This window comes from Rhinatrema bivittatum, chromosome 16 (assembly GCF_901001135.1).
Source record: "Rhinatrema bivittatum chromosome 16, aRhiBiv1.1, whole genome shotgun sequence".
NCBI classification, from domain to species: domain Eukaryota; kingdom Metazoa; phylum Chordata; class Amphibia; order Gymnophiona; family Rhinatrematidae; genus Rhinatrema; species Rhinatrema bivittatum.
In genome coordinates, this window is record NC_042630.1 from 44859301 (window position 1) to 44876292 (window position 16992).

Genomic DNA, 16992 nt, shown 5'->3' on the forward strand with positions numbered 1-16992 from the left:
GGTTAAGGCCTTGCTTAATTGCTCTCTTACCACGAGGGGGCCCGCGCACCGACCACGAGGCTCTCCTTACCGTCCACACGACCGCTGCCGGACCTCCTACTCCTTCGGGTCTTCGTCCCACCTCTTCCGCAGAAATGACCAATGCACGGAGGCGGGGACAACCGGCCAATCGAAACAGCCCTCACTGGGCTTTAAATTTCCAGCCCAGCTAGGTGCCACGCGCCGAGCGTCACACACCGAAGGAGTGCGTCAAAGGGGCTCGCCCCTTCGTGCACCTTTGTGCACCCCTTTGTGCACCCCTACAATAAAAGATAAGTGTTGTTGTCAAATTGGAATTCCATGAATACCCAAAAAATTCCCATTCTCAAATACTCCAACTATGCTCTTAATTCTATGAGAATTAAACACAATCCAACTTCCTACAACTCTCTAATCCCTATCATGGCCTCCCCCTTTAATCAAATCTTAGGTTTAATGACATTCTCTATTCTACTACTGAATTCTAAATCTAACCTGAAAAAGGTTTCTCTCATTTGTGATATCCTGACTGACGAATCCCCTGATATTTGTGCAATAACAGAAACATGGCTAAGGAACACAGATACAGCCATAATAAACCAATTACCTACTGATTCATACAATGTTTTCTCCATTCCTAGAAGTAAAAGGAAAGGAGGTGGACTCCTCCTGGCTGCCAAAAAGAAATTCAACCTCACTCTACAATCCATCTCACCGCCTAACAAGATTGAAATTGGCCTCTTCAAATCTAAGGTCTTACAAATCTGCCTAATCTATGCTCCCCCAGGCATTCTAGAAAACAACCCTTCACCACTTACGGAATACATCTCTAAATACATAGCCATTAACACCCCTGCCATCATCCTAGGAGACTTAAATCTCCACTTTGACTGCTCTCCACTCTCACCATCCTGCGAAGCCACCCTGACCTCCTTAAATGCACTAGGATTTAAACAACATATTTCAAACCCCACCCACAAAGCAGGACACACCTTGGATGTTATTTTTACAAATTCCCTCATTCAAACAGACTCTCCTAAATGCACTCCCATTTCGTGGTCTGACCATTACCGGATTGACACATCTGCACTATGAAGCTTTCCCTCCACCCTCCTCGCCATAATAAAAAGACCATTACATTGCAAACCTGAAGATATTATTGACCCTATAACAATAGGTCTAAGGAATTTAGACCTCTCTGATGCCAACTCAGCTGTTTCCTCATGGCACCAAATCACCAGTGATATAGCAAATAAGCTCTGCCCTCTTCTTACTAAAGAAATCTCCTCAGAGAAGAAAGATAAAAAACCTGGGTACTCTCCTGAGCTTAGAAATATGAAATCCAAACTACGAAAAACAGAAAAGAAATGGTGTAGATACCAAACAGCATCATTACTTTCAAAATTCCGATCACATCTACACGAATACCGTAAAACCACAGACAAAGCTAAGAAAGACTACTATTCGTCAAGGATCCATAAATACCAGTTCAACCCACGTGCTCTTTTCCAATATGTATCTAGCTTCATCACCCCCCCTTGCAAATATTAATGCAGAAAATGAGGGTAAGAACAAATGTGAGAATCTAGCCGCTTATTTTCATGACAAAATTGATACACTTATGGCATGTTTTAATAGCTTGCCCTCTACCACCATTGCTGCAGATACCAACACACACATTAACTCCCCCACGCACTACTCTCCCACACACAATCCCTACCAAACTTTACATTTCTCAGCTACCCTTTCTAACTTTGAAACCACTAGTGTAATAGAAATCGAAGCAATCCTCAAGAAGATCAAACCAGCAACGCACCCCTTTGATACCATGCCTACAACAACTCTCCTTGCTATTCCTACTATGATAGCCAAACCGATCTCTGATATCATTAACAAATCTATCACCACTGGACTGGTACCTACACAACTTAAACATGCCAAGTAAAGCAGACTCTCAAGAAATTGGATTTGGACCCTACTGAACCTTCTAACTTTCGTCCAGTCTCAAACCTCCCTTTTCTATCTAAAATAATAGAAAAAATTATCAATAAGCAACTTATAGAATTTCTAGATGAAAATCAACTACTCTACCCCTCCCAGTATGGATTCCGCAAGTACCATAGCACTGAAACCCTCCTTCTATCACTCTCAGAAACCATCCTAAAAGCCCTTGACACTGGTCACTCTTACATTCTAGCGCTACTTGACATATCTTCTGCATTCGATACGATTAACCACAATACCCTTAACCGCCTCGCCCAGATTGGCATTACTGGCTCCACCCTTTATTTATTTATTTATTTATTTAGGGTTTTTATATACCGACTTTCTCGATATATATATATATCAAATCAAGTCGGTTTCCATATAACACAACTGTCGCCGGGGGGCGTTACATTAAACAACAAACATAGTATTGAACAGAGAACGTGTAGCGTTACATTAAACAAGCAACAGAATATTGAACAAAAAATGTAAATCAATTCATATTAAGTATTAAATGTAAAATAAAATATATAAATGTAAAATAGACGACAAAAAATTTGATTAATAACCTGAATAAATGGTACGAATACTGCAAGATAATTGGTAGATAAGATTGAATTGTACAGGTAGAGTATACAGGAGACAGTGTTCAATGTTGAAAGACATAACCATGGGAAGGGGATCATAGCAGGTGGGCAATAAGTTCCTGAGGGTCCTGAGGGTGTAAGGTTGGTGGTGGACTTTATATTGCGCTATTTTGTTCTTTGACCTGTGTCGAAGTGTTCCTGCATTTCTGGAAAGGCTTGCCAGAAGAGCCATGTTTTAAGGTTTTTCTTGAAGGTTAGATGGCAGGTTTCCAGTCGAAGATCTGGCGGCAGTGAGTTCCAAAGGGTGGGCCCGGCTGTGGAGAGTGCTCGTTTGGCTAGCGAGGTTTTAATCGGGGGAGTATGTAGAGAACCTTTATAGTTATATCTGATAGGTCTTTTTGATGTGTGAAGGCGGAGTTGCGAGGTAAGATTTAAGTGGGCGCTTCCCATAATATCCTTGTGGATCATTGATAGTGTCTTGAAGGTGATTCTAGCTTTTATGGGAAGCCAGTGGAGGTAAAGCAGAATTGGAGTGATGTGGTCTCTTTTGTTGGTGTTGGTGAGTAGCCTCGCCGTGGCGTTTTGTACCATCTGTAAGGGTTTTATGGATGATAGCGGAAGACCTAGCAGGAGAGAATTGCAGTAGTCTAACTTGGACAGAATTAAAGACTGAACTACTAAGTGGAAGTCTTTGAAGTGAAGGAGTGGTTTCAGATATTTTAGTACTTGTAGTTTGAAGTAACATTCCTCGGTTGTGTTGTGGATGAAAGATTTAAGGTTGAATTGATTGTCGATGCGTACCCCTAAGCCTCTGACTGAAGGTGAGTGGTTGATAGGTGGTATTATGGATTGTGTTGTACTTTGGACGTTGAAGCTACAATCATTTCTGAGTGACAGGAAATACAGTGTAAAAATTGGCCGCCACAAATCTAAACCCAAAAAACTGCAACAAGGAGTACCTCAAGGTTCCTCTCTTTCTTCAACCCTGTTCAATATCTACCTCACCCCCCTCTGTCAACTCTTGAATAAACTAGGTTTTCTGAACTTCATATACGCTGAGGACGTGCAAATCCTCATTCCCATTAATGACTCCCTACCTAATGCCCTGAAACTCTGGGATGCTGCTCTTACTGAAATAAAGAATCTACTCACGGAAAACTTCCTGGCAGTAAACACTACTAAAACAGAACTACTCATTATTACTCCGCAGAACAATGCGTCCATCAATTCTTTTCATACGTTACAAACCAGCCCTGCCATGGTACAGCAGGTACGCAGCCTCGGCATATTCATTGACAACCATTTCTCTTTAAAACAATTCATATCGGCCACAGTCAAAAATGGATTCTTCAAACTACATACGCTGAAAAGAATTAAATCTCTTCTACACCCACACGACCTCCGAACAGTCCTACAAGCCACAATTCTATCAAAACTCGACTACTGCAACTCGATCCTCCTAGGACTGCCTAAAAATTCGCTACAACCATTACAGATGCTACAAAATGCAGCTGCACGTATACTCACCAATCCACACCGCCACGAACACATCATGCCTGCACTTCAATCCCTGCACTGGTTACCTGTAGCATCCAGGATATTGTACAAAGTACTTACCCTAATTCACAAATCTATCTATATCAAAGATATGCAATAGTTCTCTGATCATTTCACATTTCATAAATCAAATAGACCAACAAGAACAATTCACCAAACCAAACTCCAAACTCCCACTCTCAAGCATATGAAGCATGTCTCAACGAGGGAACGCTCATTTACTATTGCAGGTACTAACATTTGGAATAAAATGCCTTCCGACCTGCGCCAGGAGCCCTGCCATAAGAAGTTTAAACAAAACCTCAAAACCTGGCTATTTAAACAAGCTTACCCAGTATAAGAATGTCCTTAATCTGAACTGCTAATCTTTCCACCCCCTTTGTTATCCACATTTCCTCATAATTTCATCCTCTGGCAATCCTTTGTAAGCTATTTGTGTCCCCTAAATACAATCTCATTCTACAAATAGAATGCAATCTTGGACTCACCCGACTCATATTGTTTGAATATACCTAGATATTTATACTTACCTTCTATTTTACTACCCATTTTAGACTTGTTCAAGTTGCACTATTTGTTTCTATTTTACTTTGACTTAATTGTACTTGTTTTGTTCTATGGTGATTAGAATGTAAAGCTAGTTGCTGAATTATTGTTTACTGTAAACCGAGGTGATGTTTTCAACGTGCCGCGGTATATAAAAATTTATAAATAAATAAATAAATAAAATTATATAGAGAAAAAAGACCTGAAATAAACAAATGTAGGAAATATTCAAACCATGAATTGCAAATGCTCCAATAAAAAATGTAGGGGTAAGAGAAGAGATGTTACAAGATAGTGAAGCCTACCAAATTCAAAGGCTGGGGTCTTGAAAAGAAGATACATGCCCCCACAGTGCAAACCAAAGTAATCTAGCCATTCTGATCAGGGCATTTGGGGTCCATCCTTAGAAACTCTTTGTTTCAAAAATGTATATGAGTAGTACGCATAGTATTAATGCATTTACTATTTTCCATCATTCAATGTCACTTCAGTCTGTACATTACTTTAGGCCAGTCCTCAAATGCAATGGGACGTATTTTAAAAGTGTTACACGCGTAAATCCAGTGGATGTAACCCTCATCATGGAGGATTTACGCTATTTTAGAAAGGCCCGGTGACATGCGTAAAGCCCCGGGACATGTGTAAGTCCCGGGGCTTTACAAAAGGGGTGGTCCAGGGGTGGGGTGGGGCAGGGATGGGCAGTCCAGAGGCGGGGCCGAAGGCCTCCGACAGAGCAGCCATTGCCTCTATGTTGGAGGATCATGTGCCGGCAGCCTGCCGGTGCACATGACTTGTGCCTGCCCAGAGGCAGGCTCAAAAGGTAAGACAAAGGACAGGGTGGGGATTAGAGTAGGGCTGGGGGGGGGGGGGGCAAGGTTAGGGGAAGGGGGTGGGAAGGTCAGGTTAGGGGGAAGGGAAGATCCTTTCCAGGCCACTCTGAATTTGGAGCGGCCTGAGAGGGAAAGAGGAAAGGCAGCGCGGCTCGGCGTGCGCAATGTGCTCAATTGTGCACTCCCTTGTGCGCGCTGAGCCCTGATTTTATAACTTACGTGCGCCTGCGTGGGCAAGTTATAAAATCAGGTGTACATGTGCGCGCGCCAGGTAGCGCACGCATATGTAGGCTGTGTGCGCTTCTTTTAAAATATACCCCAATGTCTGCAGGTACCTTGTATTGAAAAATCAGCTGGGAATGTGTGGGATGAAGATTACACAAGCACCATTCAAGTTAGATGCTCTGTTAAAATTGTATCCTTCTGTATAGTTTGGTGCACTGTTGCCTGTACAAAGCAATTGGGTTAATGTATTTCTTTCTTTCTCTCGGTACTTTGCTGATGCCTTCATCCAAGGTGCTTTAGAAAGCAACATAGTACAATGAGGTTTGAAGATAGGTAGTCAAAGAATATCAAGTAAGAGGAGTTAAAGGAGTAAAGTAATGAAGTGCATGATGTGCATCTGTTCAATTTGTCTTCAAGCATGTACAATTTTTACAGAACCACAATGAAGTTTTATGCACATAAAATGGAATTTACACGTGTAACTTAATCTGTCCATGCAGCAGTGGCGTAGCCAGAATTGATTTTTTGGGTGGGCACAAGGTTAACATAGGTGGGCACAAGGCATGCAGGTCTACTAGTTGTTTTCTTACTGATAAATAATGCCATATACTGCACCCTAGAATGGCTTTCTAAGTAGTTTGCAACAGCCATTATGTGTCATGTATGAAACTTTAAAATAATTTACTTCAATTATTTCAAGTATAGAAAACAATCAAATCCAATCATATAATAAAACAAAAATTAATGCATTCTTTCATGAACCATCTTTGCAGAAACCCAGAAATCTACATAAATACAATAAAATATAATTAATCATCAGAACAGGTGCAGCGCAAAGCTAGGGCAATTCACATTACAAGTAACATGAAAAAAAAATTCAAATTCTGGTGTAATCTCAGCAAAAAATAACCCTCACTGCTATTTTGTGAAGTAACAAACTCTTGCAAAGAAAGAGGCATCTGGAACCTTGCCAAACAATCACAGCACTGACTCTCAGGATTCAAACAGCAACCTTATGAAAAAGCAGCAATGCAAATACTACACCAGGCCCTAGAACATTAATACATCACCTACGGGAATAACAGAACAGGCTGGACTACTACTACAGAGAAACTATATGCTAGAAATACTCATTTCTGTCACAAACAGGCAAAACTGAGACCGACCCTTACCTAATATAGAAATAAGAGACTATAAATTAGAAACAGAAACATGTAGATAAAGCCAAAATAGAAAGCCTGAGAAACTAAAATGTCTGAACAGTGGAATACTTAAGAAAGAGCAAAATACAAAAATATAAGAATGCACATTCCCAAAGATGACATATTTAAATTGCTAACATCTCTCTCTCTCTCTCTCTCTCTCTCTATATATATATATCAAAAAAACCCCTACATTAAAAAATGTGGGGGAAACCTAGCACCTTAATGACTTCAATAAACTTATTTCAAAAATGAAGTATTGATTTTAAATAATCACTCCTTTATTGAAAACTAGAACATTTATCAAGAATTACATATAGTGAATTTTCAACATATCACAAAATACATACACATTTAAAATTTACATATAGTCCACTAAAGTATATCCCTCAAATCTCTCCTACTGCTTCCCTGAATCTTACCCTAAGCGGACCTTATATATCCTCATCCCATTGATGTTAATGTAGGTCTTTATTAATGAATACACCGCTAACATCAAACACCTTATATAAGTTTCTCAGATGGAAATCCTGTATACATTCAATAAACATGTATCCCTGGTGTATTCCATACTCCCAGTTCTATTATTCATCCCGACAAGGACCTCGTTTCGCCATTGCTGGCTTCTTCAGGGGAATACTCTTGTTAAGACCACCCATCAACAGATACCCAAAACTCCCGCCACTCGTGTCTACAATACATAAGATAATGTTAAAAAAAGAGAGAAAAACAATTTTATTTCATACTATAGTGTTTATATATAATTTAATCACATACATCCATTTAATCATAGCCATTATTAAAACATTAAATGTATTCAAATATTAATTTATGTTACCTAAACAGTAATGAACAACGCTGTGATTTATAAACACATTATCCTGAATCCCACTCCTACCTAAACTTGAAGGAGCGGATTCAGACAAAGCACACTCAATTCACTCCGGCTCAATGACTCCCATTGTTCATTATAAAAAACTCCCGAATATGAGTGCTTTCCTGTAAATTGAGTCAAACAAAAAATTCTTTTATTTAAACCTTCTCTTTGAACTAAATTTCAATAAAAACTCTCAAAACTTCATTACATGTACAATTCTAAGTCGGGTTTAGTCTTGAGATGCTCCCACATCGAAAAACATTATTACTTTACCTCTCCACTCCGTCACAAAACCGGCTTCCGCTCTTCTCCCCCCCCCCCCCCCCCAGGAAGATCGGTCGGCTGTACGCAGGAGGCCAGTGGCAGCAGGAGAGGCCAGCCGATCTTCCTGCTCTGGGGGGAGGAAGCGGAAACTGTGCGCGGCGCTTCCGCTCTCCCCCCCCCCCCCCAAACAGGAAGATCGGTCGGCCATACGGCCCGAAGATAGCAGGAGAGGCCAGCTGATCTTCCTGCTTTGGGGGGAGGAAGTGGAAGCTGTGCACGGCGCTTCCGCTCCGCCCCTCCCCCCCGCAAACAGGAAGATCGGTCGGCCATATGGCTATAGGACCGCTTCCCCACGTGTGCCGTGATGGCGTGCCAAGCATGGGTTCTCCTCTTCACTGTCGCGGGGATGGGATCCCGCGACAGCCTTGCAGTTCTGGTGTCAGTTGGGTGGGCCTGGGTCTAAATTGGGTGGGCAGCTGCCCACCCAGGCCCACCCGTGGCTACGCCACTGCCATGCAGTATTCATATTTTGCTTGTATCAGTGTGATTCTTAAGAAAATAAGAACATAGGAACATAAGAAATTGCCATACTGGGTCAGTCTGAAGGTCTATCAAACCCAGCATCCTGTTTCCAAAATTGGTCAATCCAGGTTACAAGTACCTGGCAAGTACCCAAACATTAAGTAAATCCCATGCTACTAATGGTAGCAATAGCAGTGGCTATTCACTAAGTCAATTTGATTAATTGCAATTAATGGACTTTTTTAAATCAGCTACACTAACTGTACTAATCACATCCTCTGGCAACAAGTCCCAGAGCTTAATTGTGCATAAGACACACTTTTTTTCCCCAAAAGTGGGGGGAAAATGTCTGTGCGTCTTATGGAGTGAATATAAAAAAAAATTAAAATCTAACAAAACCCCCGTCCCCTCCTGACCCCCCAGACCTTCCAAATTAATTTACTATAACCCTCAACCCTCCTGACCCCCCCCCCCCCAAGACCTGCCATAAGTCCCTGGTAGTCCAACGGGGGTGCAGGAGTGGTTCGGGAGCGATCTCCTGGACTTGGGCCATCAGCTGCCAGCAATCAAAATGGCGCCAATGACCCTATGCCCTTACTATGTCACCGACCATCGGCCCCTGTGACATAGTGAGGGCGAAGGTAGCGCCGGTGCCATTTTGAATACTGGCAATACGGCCCGAATGCAGGAGGTCGCTCCCAGACCCCCGCTGGACTTTTGGCAAGTCTTGTGGGGGTCAGGAGGCCCCTCACAAGCTGGCCAAAAGTCCCTGGGGGTCCAGCAGGGGTCCGGGAGCAATCTCCTACACTCGTGCCGTCTGGTGCCAGGAATCAAAATGGTGCCGATAGCCTTGCCCTTACTATGTCACAGGGGCTACCGGTGCCATTGGTCATCCCCTGTCACATGGTAGGAGCACAAGATGGCGCCGATGGCCATGTGACAGGGGCTGGCCAATGGCACCGGTAGCCCCTGTGACATAGTAGGTCAAAGGCTATCGGCACCATTTTGAGCTAGTACCAAAGGTGTGAGAGTGCAGGGGATGCTTCCCGGACCCCCTGCTGGACCACCAGGGAGTTTTAGTAAGTCCTGGGGGGGTCAGGAGGGTGGGGGGTTGTAGTAAATTTAATTTTAGCTGGGTAACAAATAGGATTAGGCGTATAACAGTGTTGGGGCGCGATACAGACGTATGCAACGTATCTGCCCCCCGATGAATACGTATCCCGAATGCAACGTATGGCGTCCCTCTGCACATCCCTAAAGGACATTGCAGAATCTTGTAGTTATTGAAAGTGCACTGATTCCTATAGAAAACAGCTCAGCTCAAAGGGCTGAACTGGTAGGATTAACTCAAGCATGGATTTTAGTGAAGGATCTTGGGGCCACTATTCACAAAATCACAATATTTGTCTGGGGTTATTCATGATTTTGTGATTATTTGGAAAAGTAGGGGATTTTTAACTTCTTCAGGAAGTCTTACTAGAAATAGCACATATGATAATTCTTTATTAGGCTTTATTTCTTCTCAAACAGTTAGCTATAGCAGTGTGCTAGACTTTCCAAAGAGACTCGTTTGAAGCAAAAAAGAAATGCAATGGCAAATGCAGCTGCTCGCCAAGTGCTGCTGACAGGGGACCTTCTTTTCCTCCTTCTGAAATAACACAACTGCTTTCCTTATAGATACCAGAGCCGATCACTGAAAAGGATCTTATCAGGTTACAAAGAGAAGCTACTGAAGACCATCTATCCTGGTAACACCAGGGATGCATTTGCACCCCCACTGGACTGTGGCTTGGACCAAATCAAGTCCTTTTTGTCACTATCTCCATTGTTCTTTACTTTGCCAGAGAGGTTCATTTCATTTCTCACTCTGGACAATTTTGGACCATTAGTGGGCACCAAATATGGGAAAAATAGTTCTAGCAATAACACAGAGATGTTCCACTTGTGCTTTTTATAATGTGGGGGAGGGATTATGAGTTGCACCCTCACATTTTCCTGCCCCTTGGGGTTCATTTGTGCACTGAAAAGGATTTCATAACCATGCCACAGGTAGTGAATTTAAGGCACATTTTAATAGTGGTCTGTATTTTTACTAGAACATTAAAAGCATTGCCAACCACTAAGGTGAATTCACAGACTATAGAAAAAAGAGAAATAAAACTGTTGATAGCAATCATTCCAAGATTTGGAATTCTAGAGGGGATTGAAAGTGATAGAGGCCCCCATTTCATTGGAGAGATAATGCAAGATTTGGGGATTACCCTGGGTATAAAGTTACATTTTCATACACTGTATATACCACAGGCCAGCAGATTGCTGGAGAGATGTAATCATATTTTAAAGAGTAAAGTAGAAAAATTACTCAAGAAACATCTTGGAAGTGGCCTGATGCTTTGCCTTTGGCTTTAATAAGCATAAGAAACACGCCTAACTGTATGCATGGACTCATTTCCCATGAGATATTGTTTGGTAGCCCTGTGCCTGTGCCTATATGCCGAAGTTGAGATGAACTTTCTGCAAGAGGAATTAATTCTACATTTTGTGTTACAATTGCATCTTCTGAAGAAAAAGGGGTAGATTTTAAATGTCCTGCGCGCATAAATCCTACCGGATTTACGTGCGCAGGGCACTCGCTCACCGGCGGCCTATTTTGTATAGGCCGCCGGTGCATGCAAAGCCCCGGAACATGCGTATGTACCGGGGCTTTGCTTGGGGGGCGTGTCGGGGGCGTGTCGAAAGCAACGCGGTGTTTGCGGCGGGTCCGGGAGCGTGGCCACGGGGGTGATTTCAGTCCGGGGGCATTCCGGGGGGCATGGCCGCGGCCTTCGGACCAGCCCCCCGGACCAGAACATGGCCGCCAGCAGCCTGATCGCGTGCGCATATTACGCCTGCCTTGGGCAGGCATAACTCGCGGAACAAAGGTAGGGGATAGTTTAGATAGGGCTGGGGGGTGGGTTAGGGAGGGAAAGGTGGGGGGGACAAAAAAAGAAGTTCCCTTCGAGGCCGCTCTGATTTCGGCAAAATCGGCAGCCTGCGTGCGCTTACCCCGGATTTTAAAAGATATGCGTGTCTACATGCGTATCTTTTAAAATCCGGCGTACTTTTGTTCGAGCGTGCGCGTACTTTTTAAAAATCAGCTCCAAAGGTTGTTGAACGGATTTCTATGGTATTCCAAGGACCGCTGAACACAGACTTTCTGGATATTTTATTTATTTATTTATTTATTTATTTATTTATTTATTATTTTAATGCTTTTGTTAACTGGTATTCGTCGAAACATCACATCGGTATCCAACCAGGGGACTTTGTATGCTACAAAGATTTTAAAAGAAAGCACTGTTTACAGGCAAGGTAGAAGGGAAATCATCAAGTACTGTTGGTGAGTGACTCTGCATTAAATAGTATAAGGCCCTGACTGTTGGGTGCACTTTAGCCATTGTGAGAAAGCTTATGAACTTTCCACAGTGAATGATTTTCATCAACCAGAGACTCGGCGGCAGTTCTCTGAGACTATTGATAAAGTCAGTGAACAGCCTACCTCCCACATCCACATGGGTGCAGAGCCCTCCAAGTGAGGTTGTGCTTTGGGGGACTGTCCAGCAGAATTATAGAGAACATCATCAACGACAGCGAGGCACGCCCAGCCCTGCAGACATTTAAACATGCTGGTACATCTTCAAGTCCTCACTTGTACCCTCATGGGAGTTTCAAGAAAATGGTCCTTCTTGTACATCTGAATTGGTTTTAAACTTAAGTAAAGTCCCAGTGCTAGTTCCATGAGCAGCCTCTCCCCTCTCCACCATCCTGCCTTGTGGCCAGAAGGCCGTCAACTCCTTCTCCATGCAGCCTGGAGGCCGCCACATTTTCCTTGCCATGCAGTGGCAGGGAGCAGCCGCCATTCCATCGCAGGGCTTGGACATCACCGCTGTTCCTCTAACAGTGGCAGCTTGCACCGCCGTGCTCTCTCCCCCCTCCCCCCTTACCGCATCACCATCCATCAACCACACATAACTCCAATATTGGTGAAAATAGGCCGCAGCTTTTATTAATTATTAATATAAAACCAAACTTTCGGTACCCGAGTATTAGTGCGTTCGTCAAATATGACCATACCGGGCTTCGTACCGGCGTCCGCCATTTTAGCCAGTCCGCCATACGCTCTGACCGGCCCCCCGCCATGTCCAAGCCATGGGGCCATCCCCCGGGCAGCCCACGCCCACCTCTACGCACTTTCCTTCACCTGTGACCACGGTTTGTCCACCGTGTCCTCTGGGCCCCTCCTGGCCCCCCCCTAACTCAGGTACCCCCGCCAACCCTGATTACTGCGACAATTGTACATTTGGCAATTCTCTTACTAACATTATCTTCTGACTATCTCCTCCTTACTGTCCCTCGTCCCCCCTCTCTTGCTCTTAGTTGGGTGGGTGGAAATGTGAGCGCCGGCCAGCGAAAAGGGCCTGGTCCGGCGCTTGCCCTGCCTTTAAGTCCCGAGGTCTCGCCCGAAGTCCCGCGAGACCCCGGGCCAGGATTCGCGCGCCTGCGTGCGCCCGCCCGATGACGTCACCGCGCCGCAGCGCGATGACGTCATCGCCCTCGATGCGCCGGTCCCTGAGGTCTCCGGCCGGCTTCGGCGCTCCATCCCTTGCGGCGTTTGCTCCCACCCGACCCCCCTCCACCCGGCCGCCGCGGTAAGACGACTCCGCGGGTGGGGGGGGTAGTGGGAGGGGGCAGTCGCTCTGCCGGCAAGCGCCCTGTTAAGGGGGCCCTCCCCGCAGGCGCTTGTCGATCCTTTATTTTGCAGCCAGGAGGCCGCCCACATCTTTCTCCTGCATGGCGGGCTGTGCCACTGTGCTTCCATGCAGCCTGGAGGCCGCTGACATCACCTTTTCCCCTGCACGGGGTACCTCAACATTCTGCTTCCTCCTCTGTGGCATGGAGCCAGCCCAGCCTCCTTTCTGCGGCCTGGAAGTCACCACTAACGCTGGGTCCTGGCTTTGCGGCCTAGTGTCACTTCTGCTCTGCCTCTGTGGCATGGTCACTTCTTTCCCTGGTCCTGCCTCCTTAGGCGCGTGGTCGCACCTCTCCTGTCTTCTTAAAGGGCCCGTGATGGGAGTAGTCCCACGGCCCCTCCTGATGATGTCATCCTAGGTGTTCCACTTAGGTCCTATAAAGAGGGCCCTTCATCGGTTCTTCACTGCCTTTGGAAAGAGCCAGTCCGCTCCTGGACTTCACTTCATTGACAGCTGCTTCAAGGCATTCTGTTCTTTATGAAAATTCCCTCATCTTCTTCTGTGTTCCTGGTCTTTCATCAGATCCTGTGCCTTCATCTCATCAGTTCCAGATGTCTTTGCCTTGATGTGCCTGATGTTTCAGATGTCTTGTTCGCCAGATGTTCTGATGCCCAGACATTCTGTCTCTCAGTGCCTCCAATGCTCTTGACTGATTGTCCTGGGGGTCTGAAGTCCAGATGTCCTGATGTTCCAGGTGTCCTGTTCTCCAAATATTCTGATGCCCAGATATTCTGTCTCTCAGTGCCTCCTTGATGCTCTTGAATGAGTGTCCTGGGGATCCGAAGTCCTAGAATCCAGATGTCTCAGTATTCAGATGTCCTTGTATCCAGATGTTCTAGTATCTGGATGTCCTTGTTTCTGGCATTGCCCTAGGCTCCCCCCGGCGGCTTGGGCTTGCAGTGTATCTGCCATCTCGCAGGTTGTGTCAGGTCTCTGAATTCTCTACTCTGGCCGGAACCCCCGGAAGACTGGGCTTGCAGGTATCTACCATGTCACAGGTTGCACTAGGTCACTGAAGTCTCTACTCCATCCAGAACCTGCTTTGAGTGTTGCCCGGATTCCATCGCATCCTGAGTTTTAACCCTGCTGTCCTTGTTCTCTCATCAAGTGTATTGCCTTATGTCTAGCCTGACCTTCTTTCCAAGTACCTTAATTTTGACCATGTCTACTTCATCTTGTTCCAGTACCATCACCTGTCCTTGACCTCTGTACGTCCTGTCGCATCTGCCATTCCAGGCGGCAGGTCTGAAAGGGCTCTTGAGTGGCCAGAGGGCTACCCCAGAGACCAGCATTGCATTGTTGGGTCTCTCTCGATGCGCTCAGGTTTGGCAGAGGTCAGGGCTCCTGCACTTCAGCATGTCTGCCCATGCTTGAACAAACCTTGCCTGCCTCAGCACTTCCTTGGAGCTCCTCTGCAGTCACGCCATGGTCTAAAGTCACACTACCTCTCCAGAATGGGGACTGCTCCTTAGTGCTCCCCTTAACACTCCCACAGCTGAGATTAGAATGGGAGGTTAATTTTTTTTTTTTTTGATCGTAAGTTAAGATCAACAGTTCCTTTTTATTAAAAAAAAATCTATGTTCTGCCACTGGGCCAAGTCTCACCCCTTGCCCTCTCCCCCAAATTCCATCAAATGATATGTAAGAGGGTAGAGAAGAGATTCAATTCTGGTACCAGTAATCCCTGGGTTTAGTGTCAGCTAATTTGGTACAGGATGAGGAATGGGGAGGTTCCTTTCAAACATAGCCCCTTCTTCTGTGGGGTCTGGAGTAGCCATCATACTTGTAATAGTAAATAACAGCTCCCTAGCTGCAGCTCAGGCTACAGGCCTTTATGGTTAATACGAAGTACAGTGGTAGAGAAAGAGGTTAATATATTGTTGTTTTGCAGGCCTAGTAAGAGAAGCCAAGCAAGCCCTGTTTCAGTGGTCCTGACCAGGGTCAGAATAGATCTTTCCATCCCAGTTCACAACATGGCTGGTTTGGATTGTTTCCTTTGGGTCCATTTTTTTAGACTTAAACTTTTTGATTGGTAGGAGCCTTACTGGAGACTGCATACTTCCTGGGCCCAGGCAACGGGGAACCCTGGGTATGGAATGTGCAAGGTTAGGGAAGACCTGCCCTGAAGTGGTGGTGACCTGCTGTAAGGAGACCCTCCATTGGTAATTTCAGTTTTTGAATAAATTAAGTTCAAGATCCAGGAGGAAGTTTTGACTGCCCTTCCTTCTTGCTTGAAGCCCAGAGAATCTGCTTCAGGCATCCCTCATATCAGGGATCACATCAAAAAAGGAAAAGATCTCCTTCTGAGAAGTCAACTAAGTAAAAGGCCAAGCTGAGTAAAAGGCAATGCTTCAATTGACCCTGGGGGGAGAGAGAGATTATCTCTCTGTGCAGAGACAGTCATTTGGTATTTAAGCCAGTTGGAAGGGGTGATCCAGCCATAAAAAAAAAATGTACCATCTGGGACTCTATTTGTCAAAAGCCTTGGAAGGTAGTATGTCCCTTGGCACTGGGACACATATTCCTGTACAGATCGAGGAATAGAGATTTCCATTATTTTATCATGAATTAGGCAAGTTCAACAAAATTGCCTAATTCGTCCTGGTTCGAGGGGACCCGAACCCCGAAACGGATTTTCCCTGAACTTTGGGGAAAATTCATTTTTTTGGGTTAGTGCTGGGGGGAGGGGAACATTTATTGAAAAAAAAACCACCCCAACCCTTCAATTTTACTTTATTAAAACCCTCCACCATCCTGATCCCTCCCCAAGACTTACTAAAAGCCCTGGTGGTCCAGTGGGGTCCCACCAGCGATGTCTCCCTCTCGGGCCATTGGGCCTACCACAAATCAAAATGGCACCAGTGCCCTTTGCCCTTACCATGTGACAGGGGCTACAAGTGCCATTGGTCGCCCTGTCACATGGAAGGAGAAATGGATGGCCCATGCCATTTTCTAAGATGGTGCCGGCTGTCCATTGCGCCTACCATGTGACAGGGGCTGTCCAATGGCACGGTAGCCCCTGTCACATGGTAAGGGCAAATGGGCACCGGTGCCATTTTGATTCATGGTAGGCCCGACGGCCTGAGAGGGAGACATCACTCGCAGGACCCTGCTGGACCACCAGGGCTTTTAGTAAGTCTTGGGGAGGGATCAGGATGGTGGTGGTGGTGGTGGGGGAGGGGGAGTTGTAATAAAGTAAAATTGAAGGATTGGGGTGTTTTTTTTCTGATTTGGTTTTTTTTTATTCGTTTTTCGGGTTCATTATCCCGATTCGTACCGCTGAAAAATGACCCATGGGAAAATGAAATTTTCCCATGAAGCACCCAAACCGAAATCTGACCTGACACAGAAAAATGAAGCTCATCTCTATTGAGGTGAAACCTGTAAAGAACATATTAAGTTGGGCTGTGGACCAGTGTTGTGACATTCTACTACAATTTGCAACATTAAAAATGTATTTGGACACTAATAAATTAGTTCCAGTTACTTCTTTGTAACTTTCAGCACATACAGTATCAGTAACTGTCATATCATTCAGGGGAGTCAGGAGAGGGGATTAGTCACCCTATACTGGGTCCAAGAGGACTT

The 16992-nt window shown here is 45.1% G+C and overlaps 1 protein-coding gene across 1 annotated transcript in view; it reads left to right on the forward strand.

Moving 5' to 3' along the window:
- Positions 1-3384: 3384 nt before the first annotated feature.
- LOC115077582 (olfactory receptor 5V1-like) overlaps positions 3385-16992 on the forward strand; it is a 70549-nt gene continuing 56941 nt past the window's right edge. The window contains exons 1-2 of the mRNA XM_029579879.1: positions 3385-3412; positions 3626-3861. Coding sequence (XP_029435739.1) covers positions 3385-3412; positions 3626-3861 — 264 coding nt within the window. The remainder of the gene's footprint in view (positions 3413-3625; positions 3862-16992) is intronic.